This window comes from Triturus cristatus, chromosome 1_2 (assembly GCF_964204655.1).
Source record: "Triturus cristatus chromosome 1_2, aTriCri1.1, whole genome shotgun sequence".
NCBI lineage: Eukaryota > Metazoa > Chordata > Amphibia > Caudata > Salamandridae > Triturus > Triturus cristatus.
The window spans coordinates 73,870,662-73,896,795 of record NC_140580.1 but is presented as its reverse complement, the minus strand read 5'-3'; the positions used below and the strand labels follow the sequence as shown (position 1 = coordinate 73,896,795).

General features: G+C 51.4%; 1 protein-coding gene across 2 annotated transcripts in view; it reads left to right on the top strand.

The window, feature by feature from the left end:
• HMX2 (H6 family homeobox 2) overlaps positions 1-23,402 on the top strand; it is a 124,264-nt gene extending 100,862 nt beyond the window's left edge. Inside the window, exons 2-3 of one of the 2 annotated variants that reach the window (XM_085601713.1) lie at positions 15,981-16,237; positions 21,100-23,402. In XM_085601713.1, coding sequence (XP_085457839.1) covers positions 15,982-16,237; positions 21,100-21,617 — 774 coding nt within the window. In that variant the 5' untranslated portion in view covers position 15,981 and the 3' untranslated portion in view covers positions 21,618-23,402. Of the gene's footprint in view, positions 1-15,427; positions 16,238-21,099 lie in introns of those variants that run through there. The other variant, XM_085601722.1, reaches the window with a different exon arrangement.
• The last annotated feature ends 2,732 nt before the right edge of the window (positions 23,403-26,134 follow it).

The following is a 26,134-nucleotide window of genomic DNA, read 5'->3' as shown; positions in this document are numbered from 1 at the left end:
AATAAGTTACCTTTGGTCTACAGAATTGCAATTTCTTCCTAGATACCTTATGATTGTGGGATGCTAAAAAGGAAAGTAAGGATAACGTACTTTTTTCACACAACTCCAGGGTGTCAGCCGCCAGCAAGATGTCATCAACATATTGAATAAGGGCGACCCCCTCGAGCAGTACAAAGGAATCCAATTGTCGTTTCAGAGCCTGACTGTAAATGCTAGGGCTTTCTGTATAGCCCTGGGGAATCCTACAGAAACGATAAGATCTATTATTCAATGTAAACCCAAAAAGATATCGGCTATCAGGGTGAATGGGAATGGAAAAGAAGGCATTCTTCAAATCAATCACTGAGAACATGGTCGCCGTAGGCGGGACCAAAGTAAGCAACGTCGTGATATCGGAAACCACTGGGTACTGAGGTATCACGATCTTGTTCACTTCTCTCAAATCAATTATAAACCGATAAACTCTGGCATCCGTATCCTTTTTCAGTATGGGAAGGATCGGACTGTTACAAATGTTGTAGGGGACTTCCTCCACTACCCCTACCGCCATCAAATCCTGCACTATCTGTATGAGAGCCTCCTCGCCCTCCTGGGAAATACGGTACTGTGGGAGGCGTGGTAACACCGCCCCCTCCTTGACGCTAATGTGGACCGGTGGAATCACCATTTGTCCCACATCAGTATCCGAAGTTGCCCACAAAGCACGAGGGAGGGTAGCTAACAGCGCATCCTCAGACATCGTACACATCCGTTCTGATCGGGGGTAATTGTCATTCAATATTACCCGTACACCAGCAGGGGAGCAACGGATCATAGCCCTAAAATGCTTTAACATATCAAGGCCCATAATGTTGTCCGGTGTGTACGGGGCAAGCAGGAACGGACAGGGTGCAGAAAAAGAATCGACCTTAAACATGAGGGGCTGTGAAAGAGGGCTTCGGGAGAGTGTACCGTCAAACCCTACCGATGTAACCATTAAGCCGGATGGGGGAGCCCCCGGAACCAATTGCTTAGACAGTGCACTACGTGTCGCTCCTGTATCCACTAGGAACTGATCAGTAGAGCCCAAAACCTCAGCCGATACATAAGGGCCCTTCTGATCGACCGGCACCTCAACTGATTCTAACCCCCATCCAACGCATTCCTATGCATGCTGAGAGTCATGGTACCCCGACCGGTCAATCCCCGACGCTTGGTACTGATGCTGGCGATCAAAAACGTTTGATCTATCGCGGTGCTGTCCGGCAGAGTCAAAACGAGCCTGTTCGTTAGAATTCCCTCGAAAGTTCGAGAAACCCCCTCTACCTCGCGGGCCACCATAGGTGTGCCCCTGACGCGATGCATGCAACACCGGGCAGTCCCTAGCCCAATGACCCGATTGCTTACAATACGCACATTGGTTCCTATTTAAATCAGATCGGCCCGAGGGAGGACCATAAGATCCTCCCCTACCTCTATTACTACCCCGCCGGGGCGGGCCATAGACTTGTGCCAACATCACCTTTGTTTTCAGATCTTTCGATTTCTTTTCCTCCTGGCCCTTTGCTTCTTGCTCCTGACGCTCATAATACTGGGCGATAGTCAGGAGGGCCGTCGGTGTAGCGGAGGACCAAGAACTCTCGCTCGCTTTTAAACGGGCCGCAACTGCCGGCAGCAGATTAGCCACATATTTATCCGCAAAAAGGTGGCGGCCCGTATCGTCAGTAAGCGACTGGCCACTAAAATCATGAAACGTCTCCTCAAAGCGCGTAAAGAAGTCCGCAACTGACTCGTCAGCTTTCTGTTTACATGCAGCTAACATATTCCAATCAATCTTTTTGGGGGGGATAATTGTCTTCAGCTTAGCCACAATAGCAGCGGGGAGATCTAAAATACTCTGGGGCGGTTTCTGCGCGGGCTTCCGTTCCCTATCCTCATCCTCAAGGTCAGACCACCGAGCCTTAAAGGCAACTACATCATCTACCTTTCGGACAGATCGCCACATATCCGGTGGTAGAATAAGGCCAAAGAACAAATCGATATCTGCTAAAGTCATAACGCAAGAATTCAAGGCCCCCTCGACTTCTTCGTAGAAGGCCGCTGGATTCTTGCGGGGGTCAGGCAGCGCATTCTTTAATGCCATCACATCAGCTCTATGCCACGGAGTATAAACCCAATTATACACAAAATATCCCTTAGCATCGGCGGAGGTAATGTCCGAGCTAGTCCCCGCTCCTTTAGGAGGAACATACAAAGGCGCCGCCTCGCGCATTGGCTTAGCATGCACTAGATCGCTCTTATCTGATTGAGAGGTGGATGAGTGGCCTTCTGCGGTACACGAATCCGACTGCGTCTCCTCCCCTGCTCGTTGGCGCGCTTTTTCTCTATGGGCCAGCACCGCGTCCCGCAAGGCGAATAACCGCCGAGCCGTATCAGGAGCCTTAGAGGGAGAAAAAACACCATCATGCAATGCTTTAGCATCCGATGTCACTTCTTCAGGCTCAAAGACACTAGAATATTTCCGAAAAGCAGCAATCACTTCCTCAGCGAAATGACTCAAAAAATACAATCTCTCTCTATCCTGCCACGACCCCCAAGTATGGAACAATTCGTCCACGGACACCTTACCCTTAAGTGCACGGAAGGAAATTTGCCGAAGCTCAGCCATATGCTCAGCCGATAACATGGACCGCGTATCTACCTTACCCGGACCCGGGACAGAATCTTGCGGCCTCGGAGCAGATGCGCCAACATAAGGGGGCGGAGAGCGATCTAGTAAATAAAAATCATCATCAAAATTATTAAGGACAGGATAGAGTGGCTGCCGAACAGCATATTGACCCGAAACTTGTAGCCTACGCTCCTTCTCTTGCCTGTCCGTCTGCTCTCTGTCCTCCCGACGCTTCGCTTCCTGTGCTCGCACATGATCATTCTTCCGTTGTTCTTTATCAAACAGCGCTTTCTCACGCTTCTCTCGCTCACGCACCTCCTTCACCCACAACCGTACACACTCAAACATATCCTGACGAGCACGCCGCTTACACATACACTGTTCCACATACTCAATCTTACGTATATCAAACGATCCATACAAAGGCCATCGTAACTCAGGATCTTTTTTTGTATATTTCCTCCATACTGTGCTGTACATTATGGAAGAAAGACCATGCTTCACATACATATCCCTATTAGGAGTCCCCTCTGGGGGAGCTGGAGCAGATTCCTCGAGGTTCAACCGGTTCCCAAAACAGCAACACCACTTACGGAGTGCGCTGAAAGCAGGCATGCTCAGAAATAATGCAAAATATGCAGTATTATAGAAAAATGGCACTTAATCGTTGCGCCGTTCAAAGTTACACAGCTCCGGAGAAATCTCTCCACATTACCTGCCTATATGTGTTGCAACGCATATATTTTCACAAAGACAAATACAAAATATGACTAGTCATCACAAATCAAACTCAAATAGCCGGACCAGGCTTCAAAAACTCGGAGCAAGTACCGTACACCGGTTCTTACCAATCAAGAGTCCAGATTCCAACTGCCAAGCTCCACAATCGCCCAAACGGCTTTCACGGCAGGACCGACAGAAGAGGTCTCAGTCGGGGACCGGCGCCACCCAAACGGTCAGCTCGGAAGGGAAGGAAGAAAAACCTCGGGATGCCAGGGCTAAGACGCCGCGGGCAGTGATCACGTCCCCGGTCAAATTCCTCACCTTCGTCGCGACCAGTCCTTCGAGCATCCGAGTCGCCGATGAGCCCCACGTGACGGGCGCCAATTGATGAATACAGGCCCCAGCTAGGCCCGCAGGACACAAGGGTTCGCTCTCCTGTAATGGAATCTATAAGGAAGTTGGCACGGAAACTGCAAAGTACAAAGACAGCATTTATTAACCCTTAAGGGTGGTCCTACAATCCACACAACACTCTTCAGTATTGCATAGAGTAGCACAAAGAACTTTCGTACATGGTCCCCTTTTATACACAACAGAGGGGCTCATAAGTGGGTGGATACAACATGAGGCTGAAGAACATTACCATTTATGGTCATTTTCGATACTGAATCAATATGTGGGCGGAGCTAACACACTCCTTAAGCCCGCGAAAACATGGTCAAGCAAGGCTAACTGATAACAGATGTGGTCAAGTCTGGGCATGTGCCAGATGGACAAAGGAGCTATTTATAGACTGTTACTAGGCAGATTACAAGAGCAACTAACACAGAGGTTGGACTCTTCTCGTGGGGAACACGTGGAAGCATAACAATACAAAAGGGAGTCCGAACTTCGGTCAACATAACAGAGAAAACATGATCTATAAGAGGGGAATTAATGTCTTTAGTAAATGCTTAATCACATCGTTGTTTCAATTTACAACAAGAGAGAAAAAAAAAGCAAACAGGTATATATTATGATTAAGGCTCCCGGTTTATGGTTTTTCTTTTTTTGTTTTACATTTATGTCTGTATTTATCCATATTTATTTTTTGTCATTTTATCATTATTGACCTATATTTATTCTGTGCTTAGTGCAAAAACATGAAACTGCAATGGGTATATTCCCACATTTATTTAACCAACAATTGTTGTCATATTGAATGTCTAATGGGTTTTAGTAATTTAAAGTACAATACAGTCATTTAAAAAATTACAGCTCTTCTCCAGCAGTTATTTAAGCCTAATTAGAAACTCTTTTTAGATTGTATAGCTCTCCTGCCCGTCAATCTGAGCTGTTATTGACCTAGCACTCATGGTTGACAGTAGTGAGAATCGTCTAGAAGAAAAACTATTTCCTGCATTTATCCATATTTAAAAATAAAATAAGGACAGGAAAATTGATGTTTTTCTGTCTGTATTTATCTTTAAAATCTGCAAAAATGGAAAACGGGGATTCTTAATCATGATAAAGATGCAGAAATTAAGAAAACAGGCTTTCTGTCTGTTGACATGGGAGACGATTATCCTGACGTAGATTATCAGAAGGATGATTATGTTAGGCAGAGCCGGACTGGCTGTAGCGGGCATCGGGTTTTTCCCAGGAGGCTGGAAGAGTGGGGGCCAGTTTTGCAACAGTGAGGGGTGCTTTTTTGTTTCTGGGGGATGGTTTTGAAGCAGTGCTGCAATATCGGCCCCCAATACCAAAAGCAGCAGTGCTTCACACTTGCGCACCATCCCATCCCCCAGGGTTGGTCCTATCAAAATGGACAGGATTGCTTTGGGTTCCCACGCCGGCTATGATGTTAGGGCTTCAAATTGGGCTACACGTAGCCTACATGAAGCTTTTAGTCCATGCCACACGAATCAACAAGGAGCCCAAGCTTGTTCAAAAGCATGCATTAGGACCCTATTCTACAGAGGAGCTTCTCATCAGTTGTCCTGTGGACGATTTCCGAGCCACTCCCGCATGGCGAGAAGATGGAAACCTCTAGTGCCTTCCTCTGTGTCGTCTTCCAGCGGAAACCCAAGTAGAAATCAATCTAAGTCAATGAGAGGTGGTCCATTCAGGGTTAAAATGGAAAGCCACCAGTGGGGCTCATGATGTGCCATACCCCAGACCAGTAGGAGTCAAGGCCGGGATGTGATCACAGTACATTTAACAAGTGACCGTCAATGTGTCTGCATTTTTAGCAGGGTGCAAATAGACAAAAGGTTGGTTTCGTGCAGTCTGAACAGAGTCCAATAGGAATTCTGCAAAACTATAGTCCTGATGACAATTCTGCAAAACTTTAGTCCTGATGACAGAGTGAGGGCGAAGGTCTCTTGGTGAGTAAGGCGTAATTTCAAGAGACTGCCAGTGAGGGCGTGAGCTGATGGGGCTGCCAGTAAGTGAGGGAGAATCGGATGCGAGACTTGGAGACACTGGGCTGCAGAGGCTCTTGCTGAGGGAGTGAGCACAGGAGAAGCGCAGTGAGGGAGCGAGAACCAGTAGTGCTCATAGAGGCTCTTACTGAGGGAGCGAACTCAGGGGAGGTGCAGTGAGGGAGTGAGAAGCAGAAGTGCTCACTGGGGCTCTTACTGAGGGAGTGAGCACCAGAAAGGCTCAGTGAGGGAGTGAGAACTGGAAGTGCTTGCAGATGCTCTTACTGAGGGAGTGAGCACAGGAGAGGCTCAGTGAGAAAATGAGAACTGGAAGCGCTAGCTGAGAAACTGGGCTGCAGAGGCTCTCACTGAGGGAGTGAACACCAAAGGTTCGCAGTGCTGGAGTGAGCACCAGAGCTCCCTAGTAAGTGATCTCCATACCTGACAACTAAAACAAAAATGTGGCCGTATGAGAAGGGGTCTCGAAGGGGGTGGGGCCACAAGCCAAACAGTACCTAAGAGACACTGCCCTGCCCCCTCCTCTAAAAAGTAGGAAAATAATTTGCTGAGGCTGGTGCTGATGTGCTGGGGCGTTTTCACACTCCTTGATGGACGATGGCAGTTCAAACCTGTGAAAACAAGCTGGAAATCCACAGTTTTCTGGGGTCTTCAGCTCAATTTCACTGCCAATATGTGATATCGGCTCCTCATTGGGCGAACGTGTGAAGGAAGCCAATAAAGTGTGTCACATGGTGGCACCGTGTGAGTTGGCAGATCTGGATCTCCCAGGGATAGAGGTTCTTGCTGTCACAGCTCCCTCAGTCAGGCCAGGTCTCTACCGCGCAAACGACCTTCCTCTCGGGCTCTGTCCTCTTGTCAGCCCTGTCCTGTCAAAATCACAGGCAGGTCTCCCGGTGCCACTGTCGGGAGGGGCATGCAAGCAACTAGCTAGAATACCCAATCCCTTAAATCAGAAATACCGCCATCCCCTATTGTACATCTTCGGGGCCTGTGAAATGGACATGTATCTATGTTGGTGGCATATTATGGATTTTTGGTGCTCCGGCAACACATTTTTTGAGGCCTCAAATTCAAAAATTCAAAATTACTCATTTTCTGTTAATTCAGACCTGCATGATACCAAACAATGTTGAATTATATTTAAACCTTTAGAAATGGGGTCCCACAATTGAAATAAGTCTTGCCCAGTGTCCCACAATCCTTAGGCAGGGGCGTAGCTTCAGGGGAGGGGTGTTACCCCCCCCCCCTAGTGAATGTATTATTTAATAAATAGATGGGGACAGGAGCTTTCAGTCAGGTATAACGTCTCTGTTGGATTTCACCTGGGATTTTTAAATACTCACTCAGACAAAAATACACATACATCTTGTCTCTGTTTTGAAGGACTTAAAACATGGTTATTTCACAAAATACTGTGTTGTAAGTATCCCTCGCAATCCACACTTCTTTTCTCTGGCACTTAAGCCCCCCTCATGCGCTGCTTCTCAAATAATGATACGCCGGTGTGATTGTCAGAAAATCTGAAGCTCACCCCCCCCCCAGTCTCACTGACCAAGCTATGCCCATGTCCTTAGGATGGCAGTGGGAAGAGCGAGAAAGAGTGAGAGTTAGAGTTAGGCAGAAAGATAGACAGAGAACTAGGGATAAGTGAAAGCGAGAGAAAGCTCACTCTCCCTGTTTGCACAACCAGAGCAAAAAAAAAAACACCTCCACAATAGAGTTTTACAAATAGAGTCCACAATTTAATTTGACCACAAGGGACAGCTAATAATTGTAAATATCTCAATATTTTTTATTTAATGTTTTTATTTGCGTGCATAGTCAATAAGTAAAAAACATTTTAACCAGCCAAATGTAAGAAAAACTCCTACTGACCCCACAGTGCAGAATAAATCCCAAAACAACCATTCAGGCGCAACATATACCACTCGTACCATAACAATATACTCAAACACAGACTATTAAGACATCTCATATATTAAGCCATAGCAAGACAACCTTCTCATCAATACTAAATGTGGCGACAAGAAATAACTATCATGGTATAATTTATTAATGTCAATGTGCCACATAAATACATTCAAAATTCACTTAAAACAACACTTCATATTATTGAATATATTGTGCACTTTTTATACATTCAGGGTGAACATAATATATATACATTTCAATCTTTTTCGGTTTCAAGATGGCTATAGCGCTGGTGTCGACGAGCGTTTCGGTGAAAGGTGATCAGTCGACCACCCACCTTCTTCAGGGAACAAACTGGTAACTCAAGGAAGTAACTTTGCCCATGCCTTAAAACACCTTTGATATTAGATTATTCTAATGCACATAAACATCAGCAGATCCTGGTCAGGTTGTGTTACAGTGGGATGGAGGCACATCCTTGGGTGGTAGGGGCTGGTGCAGGAACCTGGATCACTGCACTATGGCCAGGCATTGCCGAGTGCCCGCCCTTCCCATGGAGTGACCTATATCCCCCCATCTACCCTCCAGCATAAGACAGCACAAAACATCACTTTGAATTTTTTGGGTTAGGGGTCGTAAACCCCCAGCCGTATTTATTATAACAAACCATAAAACATAAAAAAATGCACTCAAATTAATTCACAAAATTATACACAGAAACACCATAAAGCAGAGACAGGATTATTTCCAATTCTGATTGATGGCCAACCTTAACATAGGCTCTAATACATAGCCATTCCTAACCATATCTAAATTTGTCCCTGCGTATCCAGTGTTGAGACTACGAGTGAGATCATGACTGGTTAAACTGTGAGAGCCCCTCCCTAAGAGGAGAGGCCCACCCGCTGGGAATACCTCCCCAGAGTAACTTGTGCGGGAGGCATGTCTACCAGCCAGGTTTCCTACCTCAGACACCCTCATACATCCTCATTACGCCCTGGGAATACCTCCCCAGAGTGAATTGTGCAGGACGCCCGTCTGCCCGCCAGGTTACCTACCCTCATAATCCCTCCAAGGGCATGTGCTAGCTTGGCATCCATGCGCCCATGCGGGGATTGGCCATAAATGCCGATTGTCAGCGAGTACTCCCGCATCCCTCAGCCTCTAGCCAACTTGCTGCAGGCACCCCCGGATGGCCCCGTGAGACGGCTGTCTGACCTATCTCAAGTAGAAGGGTGTCTTCTATGGACTCAAAGTGCCCCGCCCATCATGACCTCACCCGCCGACCCTAGGATACTACAATAAATACAACAAAAACACCAAAAGAGCTACAAAAGAAAGTTAATGCAAATGAACAGCAAATAGATAACCAAAAACACCAATTTACATAATATGAGGCTGAAATAGAAAATAATGCACACAAGACACAGGCAAAAATGAAACCATACAACAATCTGCTGTCAAAGGGGATGGTGGGTGGGACAAAAACTTGAACTTGTCTGGTTCCCCGGCAGGGGGTGACCAGCAGCGTTCTGTTGGTGGTTGTGAGTGGAAAGAGAGACCGCTCCATTGCGCCTTTTATGAGCGGGTAGCGGCGCAAACTAGATCGGCGTGGACCCGGAAGTGTTAAAGCACACCTGGGTCACCGCCCGCAGCCCAATTGCTGGGACCGATATTGTTTGGTGGCGGCAGAATCACACGCCACCCCACCCCCAACACGATGGGCTGGCCCCAGTGCATTTGTCATTTGCGGGGCGCTCCCGATTTGGGTGCGCCTTGGCAATCTCGAGGTTTGGGAGTTCCTGCACAATTACAGAGAAAAGAAGCCAATGGGGTCATCCCGGCTGGGGATCAGTGCTTCCCTGGATGGGAGGGCCTGGAGTAGCACCCCTGGTAAGGAGGGAATGGGCTGGAGTCTCTATACCTCTGGGAGGGTGGGGGGGACTGCAGGGCCTGTGACCTCTAGATAAGGGTCTCTACAACTCTGTGTAGGAGACTGCACAAGATGGGGTCTCTACACCTCTGAGTGAGGAGAGGGGCTCGGTTCTTACACCCATGTGTGGGAAGGAGAAGACTTTGCAACTGGGCTTTCCACGCCCCCTTGGTGGAGAAGTGATGGGCTTCGTCCTCTAGACCCCTGTGGGGGGAGACCACAAGAGCTGGGTTCTCATACCCCCTCTGTGTTGGGGGGCGACACAGGAGCTGGGGGCTCTACACCCCTCTGTGGGGGAGACTGCAGGAGCTGGGCCCTCTACACCCCTCTGTGGGGGAGACTGCAAGAGCCGGGCCCTCTACACCCCTCTGTATGGGGGAGACTGCAGGAGCCGGGCCCTCTACACCCCTCAGTATGGGGGAGACTGTAGGAGTCAGGCCCTCTACACCCCTCTGTATGGGGGAGGCTGCAGGAGCTGGGCCCTCTACACCCCTCTGTATGGGGGAGACTACAGGAGCTGGGTTCTCATACCCCCCTCTGTGGGGGAGACTTCATGAGCTGAGCCCTCTACACGCCACTGTGGGGGAGACTGCAGGAGCTGGGGCTCTACACCCCTCTGTGGGGGAGACTGCAGGAGCCGGGCCCTCTACACCCCTCAGTGGGCGAGTGCAGGAGCTGGGCCCTCTACACCCCTCTGTGGGGGAGACTGCAGGAGCTGGGTTCTCATACCACCTCTGTGGAGGAGACTGCATGAGCCGGGTACTCTACACCCCTCTATGGGGGAGACTGCAGGAGCTGGGCCCTCTACACCCCTCTGTATGGGGCAGACTGCAGGAGCCGGGCCCTATACACCCCTCTGTGGGGGAGAGTGCAGGAGCCGGGCCCACTACACCCCTCTGTATGGGGGAGACTGCAGGAGCCGGGCCATCTACACCCCTCTGTGGGGAAGACTGCAGGAGCTGGGCCCTCTACACCCCTCTGTGGGGAGACTGCAGGAGCTGACCCCTATGTGGGGGACACTGCAAGAGCTGGGCCCTCTACACCACTCTGAGGGGGGGACTGCAGGAGCTGGGCCCTCTACACCCTTCTGTGGGGGAGACTGCAGGAGCTGGGCTCTCTACACCCCTCTGTGTGGGAGACTGCAGGAGCTGGGCCCTCTACACCCCTCTGAGGGGGGACTGCAGGAGCTGGGCCCTCTACACCCTTCTGTGGGGGAGACTGCAAGAGCTGGGTCCTCTCTACACCCCTCTGTGGGGGGGGAGTGCAGGAGCTGGGCTCTCTACACCCCTCTGTGGGGGAGACTGCAAGAGCTGGGTCCTCTCTACACCCCTCTGTGGGGGGGACTGCAAGAGCTGGGCCCTCTACACCCCTCTGTGGGGGGGACTGCAAGAGCTGGGCCCTCTACACCCCTCTGTGGGGGGGACTGCAGGAGCCGGGCCCTCTACACCCCTCTGTGGGGGGGACTGCAGGAGCTGGGCCCTCTACACCCCTCTGTGGGGGAGACTGCAGGAGCTGGGCCCTCTACACCCCTCTGTGGGGGAGACTGCAAGAGCTGGGTCCTCTACACCCCTCTGTGGGGAGACCGCAGGAGCTGGGTTCTCATACCACCTCTGTGGAGGAGACTGCAGGAGCTGGGCCGCTAGCCAACTTGCCGCAGGCACCCCCGGATGGCCCCGTGAGACGGCTGCCCGACCTATCCCAGGTAGAAGGGTGTCTTCTATGGACTCAAAGTGCCCCGCCCATCATGACCTCATCCGCCGACCCTAGGACACTACAATAAATACGACAAAAACACCAAAACAGCTACAAAAGAAAGTTAATGCAAATGAACAGCAAATAGATAACCAAAAATACCAATTTACATAATATGAGGCTGAAATAGAAAATAATGCACAAAGGACACAGGAAAAACAGAAACCATACAACAATCTGCTGTCAAAGGGGATGGTGGGTGGGACAAAAACTTGAACTTGTCTGGTTCCCCGGCAGGGGGGTGACCAGCAGCATTGAGTTGGTGGAGTTGTGAGTGGAAAGAGAGACAGCTCCATTGCGCCTTTTTTGAGCGGGAAGCGGCGCAAACTAGATCGGCGTAGACCCGAAAGTGTTAAAGTACACCTGGGTCACCGCCCGCGGCCCAATTGCTAGGGCCGATATTGTTTGGTGGCGGCAGAATCATACACCCCCCCACCACACACACACGATGGGCTGGCCCCAGTGCATTTGCCATAGGCGCGGCGCTCCTGATTTGGGTGCGCCTTGGAAATCTTGAGGTTTGGGAGTTCCTGCACAATTACAGAAAAAAGAAGCCAATGGGATCATCATGGCTGGGGATCAGTGCTTCCCTGGATGGGAGGGCCTGGAGTAGCACCCCTGGTAAGGAGGGATTGGGTTGGAGTCTCTATACCTCTCGGAGGGTGTGGGGGGAACTGCAGGACCTGTGACCTCTAGATTCCCTCGGGGAAGTGAGAGTTGTGACATAAGGGTCTCTACAACTCTATGTAGGAGACTGCACAAGATGGGGTCTCTGCACCTCTGAGTGAGGAGAGGATCTCGGTTCTAAAACCCAAGTGTGGGAAGGAGAAGACTTTGCAACTGGTCTTTCCACGCCCCCTTGGTGGAGAAGTGATGGGCTTCGTCCTCTAGACCCCTGTGGGGGGAGACCACAGGAGCTGGGTTCTCATACCCCTTCTGTGTGGGGTGGGGGCGACACAGGAGCTGGGGGCTCTACACCCATCTGTGGGGGAGACTGCATGAGCCGGGCCCTCTACACCCCTCTGCATGGGGGAGACTGCACGAGCCGGGCCCTCTACACCCCTCTGTGGGGAGACTGCAGGAGCCGGGCCCTCTACACCCCTCTGTATTTGGGAGACTGCAGGAGCCAGGCCCTTTACAGCCCTCTGTATGGGGGAGACTGCAGGAGCCAGGCCCTCTACACCCCTCTGTGGGGGAGACTGCAGGAGCCAGGCCCTCTACACCCCTCTGTAAGGAAAACTGCACGAGCTGGGTTCTCATACCCCCTCTGTGGGGGAGACTGTAGGAGCAGGGTCCTCTACACCCCTCTGTGGGGGAGACTGCAAGAGCCGGGCCCTCTACACCCCTCTGTGGGGGAGACTGCAGGAGCCAGGCCCTCTACACGCCTCTGTAAGGAAAACTGCAGGAGCTGGGTTCTCATACCCCTCTGTGGGGGAGACTGTAGGAGCCGGGCCCTCTACACCCCTCTGTGGGGGAGACTGCAGGAGCCAGGCCCTCTACACCCCTCTGTGGGGGAAGACTGCAAGAGCCGGGCCCTCTACACCCCTCTGTGGAGGAGACTGCAGGAGCCAGGCCCTCTACACCCCTCTGTAAGGAAAACTGCACGAGCTGGGTTCTCACACCCCCTCTGTGGGGGAGACTGCAGGAGCCGGGCCCTCTACACCCCTCTGTGGGGGAGACTGCAGGAGCCAGGCCCTCTACACCCCTCTGTAAGGAAAACTGCACGAGCTGGGTTCTCATACCCCCTCTGTGGGGGAGACTGCAAGAGCCCTCTACACCCCTCTGTGGGGGAGACTGCAGGAGCCAGGCCCTCTACACCCCTCTGTAAGGAAAACTGCACGAGCCGGGCCCACTGCACCCCTCTGTATGGGGGAGACTGCAGGAGCTGGGTTCTCATACCCCCTCTGTGGGGGAGACTACATGAGCCGGGTCCTATACACCCCTTTGTGGGGGAGACTGCAGGAGCTGCGCCCTCTACACCCCTCTGTATGGGGGAGACTGCAGGAGCCAGGCCCTTTACACCCCTCTGTATGAGGGAGACTGCAGGAGCCGGGCCCTCTACACCCCTCTGTGGGGGAGACTGCAGGAGCCAGGCCCTTTACACCCCTCTGTATGAGGGAGACTGCAGGAGCCGGGCCCTCTACACCCCTCTGTATGGGGGAGACTGCAGGAGCCAGGCCCTTTACACCCCTCTGTATGAGGGAGACTGCAGGAGCCGGGCCCTCTACACCCCTCTGTGGGGGAGACTGCAGGAGCCAGGCCCTCTACACCCCTCTGTAAGGAAAACTGCACGAGCTGGGTTCTCATACCCCCTCTGTGGGGGGACTGCAGGAACCGGGCCCTCTACACCCCTCTGTATGGGGGAGACTGCAGGAACCGGGCCCTCTACACCCCTCTGTATGGGGGAGACTGCAGGAGCTGGGTTCCAACACCCCTGTGTGCGGAGGAGAGGGGACGTTGGGGACTCAGAGGTCACCGATACCTTCGCTAATGCCTCGGCCCAGGATTTCTGGCGCCAGCAGCATGTGGGCTTCTCATGTCCCCGGCCAGTCCCATGACGCAAAGACTTCCTCTATCCGAGCAGCCGGGACGGAGAGGGAGCAAGCAGGCACCCTGCAACGAAGGCAGCCGGTCGAGAGCACACTGCGCTCACTGGGGCAGCAGCAAGCGGGCGCTTATAAGTCGGTTTGTGTGTTCCGTGAGCGTCAAGGCGCTGTACAATACGTTAACAACGGTTTGTGTGCAACTTCTGGTACTACCTCATTTTAAAACGCGTTAGGAAATGTACATGAAAAGAGCAAATCCAGTAACATAGAGGGCCCGAGGCCTGTAGCTGCCCGGGAATGCAGAGCGCGAGAAGGAGGAACTGCCCTACAAATTCACGGCTGGGATGCAGAGCTACACAGGGGAACACACAGCGCTTTATATTGGGGGTGGCGGGCATTGGGGAAGCCGCCGTGGGAATACACAGTGGGAGCAGGAGCTGTCCTTTGGGAATACACCGAAGGGAAGGGCGAGCCGAGGGACACGCAGTGACGCAGCCTGGCGCGGGAGCGGAACTAGGCGCGCGCAGCCAGGGGGCAGGTCTGCCTGGAGGGGAGCTACCCTGGAGGAAACTACAGGAGGGGGCTGGGGGGCAAAGTGGTCCAGGCGGCCAGGAGGAGGAACTCAACAGGAGGGTACACGACTCGTATAAGGAGCTGCCATGGACAAAGCCCAGCCAGTGGGAGGCGCTGCCCTGGGAGTGGCTGTGGGGTGGAATAAACAGAGGTGGGGGAACAACAGGGGGGGGGTGGGGGCTCTGGGGAGTGCGCAGCTGGGTGTGGTGGGCTGTAGAGGGGTACTCACAGCTCAGAGGAGCTCTGCTGAAGAATAAATACACAGCAGGGAGGGGGGAGTTGTCAATGCGGAATACACAGCGATGAAAGAGGAGAGTTGTTTGGGGAATAAACGGCCTGCGGTGGGCGGGGCTACCATTGGTCTGTGGGTGAGCTAAGCCCCTTTCTACCCCCAGTAAGGGATAGCTGAATGTAGCTACTAAAGAGATGCAGGAGGTCTGTGTAAAGACCCCGCCATTCCACCATGTAGACAAGCTGTCACCAGGGCTCTGGCCATGCGCCACCCAGGGGCGTAGTTATCAGTAGTGCAGCAGGTGCAGTGGCAGGTTCCCGGGTTATGAGGGGCCCACTGCCCCTAATAATGGCTGATTTTAAGCGCCAAGCCAGGGGATGGGGGCATTTCTCTAGCTAACCTAAGGGCTCGCTGCATCGTGCGCCACTGTCACCTCGCGCCCCCATAGGGGGTGCTGTTTGCCCTGGGGGGGCGGGGGTGGTGCGTGGGTCCCAGCTCAGCTTCTCTCGTCGGAGTCGGTAATCCGGCAGTGATATTGAGATCAAGTTACCCTCCTTGCGCACGCAGCGCTGCCCCAGGCCAGGGATTTTTGTGCAGTTTTAAAGTTTCCGGGCTGTCGGCGGCCTGTGATTGGCCCTCCGCTGCCGAAACCTCATGCAAATGAGGAGACGAGGCAGCAGCCCTGAGATCAGGAGGGATGTGAAGGGGAAACATGCAGTGTGCGTAGCCTGCCAGCCCAGGCACCGACCTCCCGAACTAGGCAACACCTGCCCGAGCAGGCAAGAGCGTCCACTCCCCGGCAGGACCAGCCAGCCCCAGAGCAGAGCCGCCAGCCCGGGTCACAGCCAGAGCCGGCCGCCCAGGCGCCACCGGACAGCCCGCAGCCGGCCCGGGCAGGAGCCCTGCAGCTCAGGGGGCGACCTGCTGGCCCTGCACGCTCAGGACAGAAGCCTCTCGCAAAGAAAAAGAGCAGGCGTCTCCGGGAAAACCTGCTGTGGAGGCACGACTAGGGTGGGACCCACAAACCCCCCAGGCCAGGCAACCAGCTACCAGCACAAGGGAGTCTACGAAGCACAGCGCAGAGCACCCAGGGCAGGGAAGCCGCTCTCTCCGGTCAAGGCAGGGCAGAGCAGAGCCAGGGAGGGCGCGCTGGGACCACCTGCGGACGCAGGGCAGCCGAGGGGGGCTGAGCTGACCCCCCAGGAGTGACACCTCCGCTTCTCTCTTATGCCCCCAGGATGAGCACCAAGGAAGAGGTCATCAAGTGCCCCTCCGGACCACTGTCCAGCTTCAGCATCCAGAGCATCCTGCAGGGCACGACCAACGGCCCCCCCGCGGAGGGCCCCGCCCGGACCACCGCCCGCTGCAGCAGCCCATCGCTGTCCTCGGACGACGAGGACCCGGACGAGGGCTGGAGGGGGGCAGGCTGTCTCTGTCCCGAGGCGGGCAGCAGGGGACGGAGCTCCTCGCCTTGTAACCCGCTCACCTGCCCAGGTAAGTGTCTCTGTCTGGTGCTTGTGCGTACTTCTGTGTGCCTCCGAGTCTGCTCACGGCATGTGTACTTCACTGGGCCTGTTTTCTGCCCGCACCCCTGCCTGCGAACTTTTCTGTCTGTGTCCCCTTCGCGGGACCTCTGCTTCCCTGCTGCTCCCCCTCACACCTCACTGTGCACCCGTCTCTGTGCGCGTCTCGCTCGGGGAGGCGCTGCTTTACTTCCTCTAAGCCTTTCTGCGCCCTCTTTTTTCTTATGTCTTTTCTTTCTGCCTGAACCTTTCACAGTCCGTTTCTGCCGGAACCTCCCAATGCCACCGTTCTGTCGAACCTCTCACTGTCCCCTTTCTGCCTGACCCTCGCACAGTTTCCAGTCTGCCCGTACTTCTTTCTCACTGTCCCATTTCTGCCGGAACCTCTCATTACCCTCCGCTGTGCCCGAATCACACACGGTCACTTGCCTGCCTGAACCTGTCACTTTTCCCTTTCTGATTGAACCTCTTATTGTCCTCTAACCTGTCACTGTCCTATTACTACCCGAACCTCTCATTGACCCCGTTCTACCGGAACCTCTGATCGTCCCTTTTCTGCCTGAACCTCCCACTGTCCCCGTTCTGCCCGAATCTCTCACTGTCCTATTTCTGCCCGAATCTCTCACTGTCCTATTTCTGCCCGAACCTCTCATTGCCCCCGTTCTGCCCGAACCTCTCACTCCCTCCTTTCGGCCTGAACTTCTTCCTGTCTCCGCTGTGCCCGAAAATGTGTGCGCCTCAACTCTCATTGCCTCGCCTCATAGTGTTTGGAAGCCTCTCTTTGCCCCTCGTCCATGCCCGCCTGTGCCTCTCCCTGCCCCCTCTACGTGGTCGCCTGTGCCTCTTCTGTAACTGCCTATAACACCCGCTCTCTTGCTTTGCTGCCGTGTGTGTGCCCTCTCCTGCCCCAACGGCCGCATGCCCACTGTTCTCACGGCTTGTACCCCTCATTGTGCACACGCTCTGAAATGCCCATATGCCCCTCACTGTCTGTGCCCCTCTGTTTGCCATTGCCCTCTGCTTGCACCAATGGTTGCGCCCCATGACCCCTCTGTGTGCAGCTCCACCTAGACCACTGCCAGGGACCCCGGGAGCGGCAGGCGCGCGCGCTCCGCGGAGAATCTGCACCGCCGCAGCAGAATGAATTCACTACGATTATTTCTTGTGCGAAAATCACCCTGACAAGCCGGAAGTAAATCTCCCATTGCAAAGCCACATTTTAACCCAGTGCATTTAATGCTCGTTTTCACTATTTTAAACAGGCGCACACAGATTTTTCGTTTTCTATATTTATTTGTATTTGTGTACACACAACACACGCATGTAACGTACAAACGACTACTAACGCCATCACCTACAGTGCTCGTTGGCAGCAATCGGAGTCATCTGTAGTCCACTCATATTTTCGATTCGTGCGAATATGGAACATATTTTAAAAGTATAACGATTTACCGTGTCAAGGGTTTTAAAATCACAGACATGTGAGTTAAAACGGTAATTAAATATGTGAAATTAAATATGTGACACACACTTGCACACACGCGCACTATTAATTGGAAATGGAAGCGAAACAAACCGGAATAAGTGTTTTCGCGTTCAGTTCAGTTACTACCTGAATACTGCAAAAACAGCTTCAAAACAGCTCAGAAAAATGATCAATTCTTATTGTAAATGACAGCAGAGAACAGACTTCCAGCGATTATCATTCTACTTGCTACTTTCAGTGCACATTTTATTGTTTATAAAGGAACCTCTTAATACCAACCAAACCATGAAATTAAAAGAGACAAGTGTACAGTATGTGTATTATATTGAAGAATGCCCTTTAGAGCTGGTAGGAGCTAAGTGGCCTCGCCTGGCATCTGTGTGATCTGCATGCCACAAGTTTCAGCCCCTCAGGGTTGGCAAAGTGTGTGCCATTAAAAGAGTAATAGCGAGGCCTGCTGTTTACAGCGGTAAGAAATGACCAACGGTATTGGTAAGCGCTAAGTAAAAGCATGTTAATATACTTGTCACACCTGGTCACTTTTAGAAACTACCCGCCTTTGGCCATGGTGGTTTATTAATATGTCAACACACGGTTGCTACCCCCCTCCCCCCGCCCAATTATTTTTTTTTAATATATATATATCTCAACTTAGCGACCCCAAGTTTACGAGGCCTGTTTAATGAGATTTCTCACTGTATAGATTTAACCAATTGCGCTCTGCTTCTGATTAAAGAGCATTGATTATATTTCCTGCGCATGAAGAAATGGCATAAAACAAACAGATCCACCGAGAAAATTGTGAAGGAGGGGTTGCGCGTCATTGGTGACACACAGCACAGTGCACTCTGTGCGCCTGCTTGCACGTTTCACGCTGAGCGCTCTGTTTTTATGCACAGTACTTATAAGCAAAGTAATTTAACCACAACCAGAGCACCGGAAGTACAATCCCTGCTGTGCCATAGGCCACAATAAGCAGGCCCTGTAAGCTGAATCTAGAATGGAGCCTTTGAGGCATTTAGCATTGTTTTTACTGCTCAGTTATGCTGGGCTATGGTAACACAATGAATGTGAGATTTGAGCTGTGACAATAAAGACTGAATCAGTGTTATTCAGTACACTTGGGCCAGATAATAATATGTGTTATTGGTCCACATGAATTCCCACTGGAATTTGCAAATCTAGTATATGAATCTAGGTCAGGACATTAGTGCTAGGCCAACCTTCAGCACACTGACAGCATGCATATTGTGGGTGAGAGGTGCACGCCTCTACCAGTGAGGGCAGCCTGGTCAGGGAGCGTGAGGAGCAGCCCTTGTAATGCTTGTGGGTGTGTCAGAAGGGACGGGGCCTCTCCCTGAGACCCCTGCCTGAGTTCGGCCCCTGAGGTCTGCTCCTAGGCTGTGTCCCTGAGGCAAGCCCAGGAGTCCTCTCACTGAGCAATGCCTCTAAGGCCTGTTCCTGTCCTGTGTCCCTGAGGCCTGTTCATGGGCCCTCCACCTAAGCCAAGCCCATGAGCCCTTTCGCCGAGTCCCGCCCTACCCCGAGAGGCCTGCTCCGGAAGGCTGCCACCGAACCCTGCCCGTTAGGCCCTAATCTCTGTTTCTCGGCTCCGCTCAGAATGTCAGCTCGTGAGCCCTGTAATGAGCCTTGCAAACAAACACCATCCGGTGATTCCTGCCCCTACTCGTGAGCTCTGCTCTGGGGCCAAGCCCATGAGTCCTACCTCTGATTACTGCTCCTGAAACCTGCGCCTGAGCTTGTCCTGGAGGCCTGCACCAGAGCACACGTGCCCTTTCCCCGAGGCCTGTTCCTGAGCGCAGCCTAGCCCCGAGCCTGGCCCCTGTACCGTGTTCTCGAGTCCTTGTCCCTGGGTCCTCTGCTTTCCTTCTGAGGGCCTTTGAGCTGAGCCATGTTTCTGCACCCCGGGCTCTTTCTCTGCCCCCTACCCTTAAGCTCGCCCCTGATACTCATTAACCCCCATTAGCCCTCCTTCCGCCCGGGTCCATCTCTGGCCATCCTGGGCCGCCCGCCTGCGTAAAAGAGGGCACTGGGCACCCGCCCTTCTACGCAAAATGGGCATCTCCGTTCACACTAAGATCCTGTGCACTGACCCCCATGCCCACCGTGCACTGCGAGCTGGACTCACCGTGCCCACTGAGCTCTCTATGCAGCTGATAAGCGCCGCTCGCTGAACGCCACGTTCACACTGAGCGCGCTGTGAACCTTGTAGCGCTGAGGGAATACACTGAACTTCCCGTTTACACTGAGCTCCTTATGCACCGTGCACTCGCAGTGCTTCCGGCCCACGTCGTGATCTCCGACACCTGTACGTGCGTGCCGTGCTCATAGTGTGTCTTGTACGCGCAACCGAGGTCCAGATTCGCAAGAGCTCCTCGTCCGTTTCTAGGCGCTGCCCTCCGTGTGCACACGAGGTCCGTGCGCGCGGTTAGTCGGACAAACACTGCTTCACCCATAACAATAGCATGTGATAGGACTGAGTTAACACGACACATGCTTACAAATCATTCATCCACGAGCGTTAACTCCCCAAGATTCTCCAGTTTGTAGGAGACAGAATTTAAACATGTCTTCAGTGTTTACCTCATTGTCAGCTGTCACCAGCCCAATATATTACTTTAATTCATTAAAATAAAACGAATCCCAAAAATAGTCTCACATGGTATGTGATGAAAAAAGATGCTTAAGAATCATTCGTAAAAACAGAAATACAACTAGTGACACAAACTGGTAGGCATGGATTTTTTGGGAGCTCGCCATAAACTTAATTCTGCTTTCAATTTAGCAAATAATTTGCCATTTGTTTACAATTGCCTTAATTACTTGTTTTAACTAATACAAATACTTCCCTCGTGATATTCTGCATTGTAGCAGTATCTCATTTTGCCACAAATTACAAATGACAATTTGGCACTTTTGCATCCCTATATTATTTAATTTCATATCATTTATTATTTTCTTTTTTACCCTTATATATTCCTTATTTTCAAAACCGGACTGCTCAGTGACACTGACAAGCTTCATGTAGGAGACTGTTAAACATCTTTTAGAAATGTCTCTCTTTGGGCCCTGCCTTAAGAGGGTAACACATAAAATCTGTATACTACACCTCCCACTTCGACCTCACTTATGCGTACACGCCTTGCCTTGTCGTAAGGGCCTTGCGCTGAGTACATATTAAATAACGTCGAATCTTTTCGGGTTAATATTAATTTGGTTGTGTTTGCCTGAGTTTTTTTTGCACCACTCTCTCACTGAGGTGGTTTGATGGTGATAAAAGATGCCCTTGTTGGTGATAACGTGATCTTCTTTCTTTTCCCTTGAAGGTAATGTGAAAGTAGGCCTCGCTGTCCTGTCTTCTGGTTCTGAGAGAAGCCGCCAGCACTTTAAGGAAGAGAGCGAGAGGCACTCCAGCCCAGGTTCCCCTGGGGACCGGCAAAGGGATGGAGGGGACAGGCAAGGCGGCTCCAAGAAGAAGACCAGGACCGTCTTCTCCCGCAGCCAGGTGTACCAGCTGGAGTCCACGTTTGACATGAAGCGCTACCTGAGCAGCTCCGAGCGGGCCTGCCTGGCCTCCAGCCTGCAGCTCACTGAGACCCAGGTCAAGACCTGGTTCCAGAACCGCAGGAACAAGTGGAAGCGGCAGCTGTCCGCAGAGCTCGAGGCGGCCAACATGGCCCATGCATCGGCACAGACTTTGGTGGGCATGCCACTGGTGTTCAGGGACAGTTCTCTTCTGAGGGTGCCAGTGCCCCGGTCCATCGCCTTCCCAACGCCCCTGTACTACCCGGGTAGCAGCATGCCCTTACCCCTGTACAATCTCTACAACAAGCTGGACTACTGAGGTAGCATGTCTGTCAAAAACAGGGCCGGAGATTTCATTATTTATGAAGCTATGTAGCTGCGGGTCCCTCTATAACATCTACAAAAAGCTGGACTTCTAGGGGACTTGCTGGGCAAAAGCAGGGACATGCCTGACCAAGACAGATGGTACCAGACATCACCAGGCCCCTCTACAGTAGGGTTGGATCGCGGCCAAAGACTGTTGAGGTGTCAGCTTCTCCCACAAACAGCTCGGGCCAAGCCACACCATCTGCAACCTCCAGCACCAACTGCAGCCTAGCCTGACCACAACAACTCCAAAAGCCAACCAGAGTCTATACAAACAATTTGCAGCCTCCCCTCAAATGGAGCCTTAACTGACCAACTACTCCTACATCAGCAGGACGCTCGAGGGATCTTCTCCAGCCTCCACATCCAAAGGCACTATTCACCTATGCATCTGCTGCTCCACCAGCTTCACCACACTACTACACTACTACACCCCTAAACACTTCACAACCATCATCCACTCGCAACAGGCCCCACCAATGCATCATCTCCTATGTCTCCATCCCTCACCTTAGACTCAAAGATCACCACTAACAACCTCCTTCTCTTTCACAATGTGCTCCACCACTCACAACAAACTTCTCCACCCCATCACATTCCACCACCCACAAGAAAGTACAGAAGTTCAACCCCCTACAACATGTTCCACAACCTACAAGTTCCACCACAGATTCCACCCCAACAATAAACTATACTTTACAAGTTAAAGGCACACAAACAAGCTTCATCAGCCGTAACACTTTGCACAACAAGCTTCACCTCACGGGCTCCACCACTGGCAACAGACCCATCATCCACAGCATGCTTCACCAACCACAATGAAATCACCATGCTTTACATCATACACAGGCCCCATCTACTTGCAACAAACTCCATCACCCAAATAAACTGCATATCACACTAGTTACATCATACCTAAGCTGTATCACTCACAAGCTCCAGCACCCACATACAGTTCCACCGCAAGTCAACAAGCTTCACCACCAAATCACACCACATCAGCCACAATTCTTGCAATCTATGTTTCCTTCACAGGTGGCAGCACCCACAAGCTCTACCTCCCATAAGCCCCTTCACTCATTAGCTATACCACCCACGATTATTTTCCAAAGGCCACAACAAGTGCCAACCCACTACCGCCCACCCCCACCTCCAAATGCTGGGGTTTTATCTCACTTTCTAGCCGCTACCATCTTCCAAAACATCCAGAAGTCCCTGGGACACCCCTGAACCCTATACGAACACCACACAACACAGCAGGTCCCTGACACTTCCGGTGTGCCTCCTGGACCCCCACTTCGAGGCTGGCTTCTGTTCCCCCCCCCCCCCCCCCCCGCAGCAAGAGCTCGTGGGAAGCAAAGCAACGCCGTCCCACCTCCTGCGAGCACGCATATTATGAAGACAGTGTGCTTCTGAAACCGCTCTACACCGTGTGTATCTCCCGTCCTTATTTATAACCCCCCCCCCCCCTTCTGTGCCGCTGACCGGGAAAGTGCTGCAGCACAACGTGCAAACCGTACCCACGCCTCCTACCCACAGGAACTCTTTTTTAAGTGTTCTCCAAGGCACTGGATACGATATGTAGATGTATATGCGGGGGTCACGAGGCCGCCCGATTTAAACGGACCTTACAGTTGTATATTTAAGTATTTCATTACAGAGGGAACCAAATGGATCGGACTATTTCCGAGTGTAATAATGTAAATATTTTTTTCAAATAAAGTTATGGTTTATGCAACGCTTATCTCACCACCCATTTCTTCACACGACAGAAAATGAGGGGCTTACGAAATTAAACAAAATATAACGAAAACGAGTGTGATTTAGGAGATAAAAATTGTGAAATGTATGTTATTTATTTTAATTCGGATTTATATGAATCCCGACGAACTCTGAGCGGGAGAGTGGGGGGCGTGAACTCTTGGAAAGCTGAACATTTTAAGGGTTTATTTCTTATAAATATGTGGCTGGTGTCCTCAGTTTTACATGAGAAAATTTCAAACAACAACAGTTTTATTAAAAAATAACCGAAGTGGCATGGTATGTAAACCGACAGTAAAACATATCAACGTGTACGCATAATGAACTCTTATTTTGAAAGGATTAATGTGGACTCGACCAAAGAGTTAAACAAAAAGCTTAACTCATATCACGTTTATCACCTTTTATTTTAAATATTAAACACGGTAAATATAATGAATTGATAGTCACATACTTGTCCTGAAATTAACGTATCTGACAAGTGTTTACACTTTATTTTCTGGATTTTATGACTTATTTAAAAACAAAAGAAAAGGGAAACTGACTTGATTTGATATTCCGCGTTAACATTTTATTGAACATCCATGCGTTAATTTCAGTCTACACACAGCCGCACTAAACTCGCAGGAGGCTGCCATTCCGCGCCGGTTCGTGTTTTTATTAGTCTTTCTTTGCTACCAAACGAAACGGTCGGCTTTCGGGTGAGTCTGAAAGACGAGGACGGCGGCTGGAGGCCCGTGCCCACCAAGGCCGAGCACAGCGGCGGACAGGGGGGTTGGGGATGCGCTCGACCCCGCTGGGGCAGCGCGGAGCCGTCAGTCAGCGCCGGACGCACACCGGCCAGACTTCTATTCACGGTCAAATTGCCACAGGGCTCCCGTAAGCCACGGCGCCTTCTTGAATCCTGCCATTTTTAGATTTTTCAGGGGGTGCTTTAGGTGGGGGAGACAGGTAGGTTGGGGCGCCCTGGGTGGAGATGGAGGGCATAGTGTAAAATAAATAAGTCGCAGCACACAATCACAGCTTTCGCTCTCCCAAAAGCTCGTTGTTTAAGAAGGCTGCTGCGCCCTCTATAGCGGACTGGTGGAACTGCAGGCCTATTTGAAGCGAGACTTGGCCGGAGCCTGTGTAAATGCAGAGTGGACAGAGGGAAGGGGGGGTGGTAGGTGGGCGAAGGAGAGCATTGGCTAGGAAGTAAGGGGGCTGAGGTAAAGGAAGTAGGGCAGAGGTCGATGTCAGGCGCGCAACACCCATTGGACTCAAAGGGCTTCAGCCCCCCCCGTCGTGTGCGGCAGCCCGGGATGAGACACCTTTCTGGGCAAAAAAGCAGCCGCACCCGAGCACTTCACAGGTCTTTAAACGACTATTTGCATGTTAATGAGGCCTTGCTGTTGTTTCACCCCTTCTAAGAGCCCCTGTAAGCTCCAATTGCTTAAAGTTCAGCCCCCCCCCCCCGAAATTTTTGCTCAGCCCCCCCCCCCCCCCCCCCGAAATTTGGCTCTAGTTGCGCCTCTGGTCGATGTGCATTAAAAACGTATGAGAACTGTGACGCTGCGTACCATTGGGGTGGGGTGACTGGGGGTGGGGCCAAAGGAGTGGCTAAAAAACACAATATTCGGTGACCTTTTTGGTTTTTCACCTTCAGGTAACTACATATAAAATAACGCACGGCTTAAATGAAGAATACATGCAAGTTAAGTTAATCAGTGGGAAATGCACTATCATTCTTCATGAAACCCCTACTAGTTAATGCGCAGCCGAGGTCTGTGTCTGTAACCAGAGAGCCACAAAATTTAAACCTGGTTAATGCAGTGGAGAATAGTGACTTGTTCATGATTGGTGCTACGAGGCCCCAGCCTGTGACAGAAAGGACTGTGAATGTGTAAGTCATTCTTCTAAACTTGCTCTACATACAGTACAAGATAGGTTGCTACAAAGTGCTCAAACAGGTTCAAAATAAAAAAAAGTGCTTCCAAAATATAGCTGTTCGAAATACATAGACTATACATAGTGCAATTATTTTTATAACTGTCTTTTAAAAGCACAGAGTTCACAGCTCAGCTGGTACCTCCATTGCAATACCACTCAAAAAGAATAACTGTGTCACCAGGATGCTTACAGTGAGTCCATCAATTATAGCCCATACCAGCTTCCAAGCACCCTTTACATTTGCAGATTGGTCTGTTGCACATATTTACATTTCTTTCAGGCAAGCAAGGTTTATTTAGTTGTTTACACCTTCTTCGGTTTCACAGCATAGGAGACTCCCCGCCTTACACTTCAGCTGAAGCATTTCGGCAGCCTGAATTAATTGTCCGGGGAAGGTTGTCTTTTCCCAAAAAGTAGGCGGACTGTTTTTATTGAATTAAAAAAGTATTGGCACCATGTGCCTCTCAGATCCTGCCCACTTCAACCACTGAAGTAGGGACGTAAAGGGCCAGGGAGACCCAGTATAGGAGTATCTGTTGGCGGTGTTGTTGAAAACCAGCGCTGGTGAGCTACGAAAACTATGGGGTGTAAATCACAGCACACCACTGTGTGTAGCAGGAGTGGCCGACCCATGCTCACTCCATAGGGAATTTCATTTTTTAGTACATCTTGAAAAAGATGACAGTCATAGTCCTCAGAGTTATTTCTGAGGAGATAGATGATCATGAGATGTTTAAAATAATTATTGAATATTAAGCAAGCCTTTTCTTTAACAGTTGC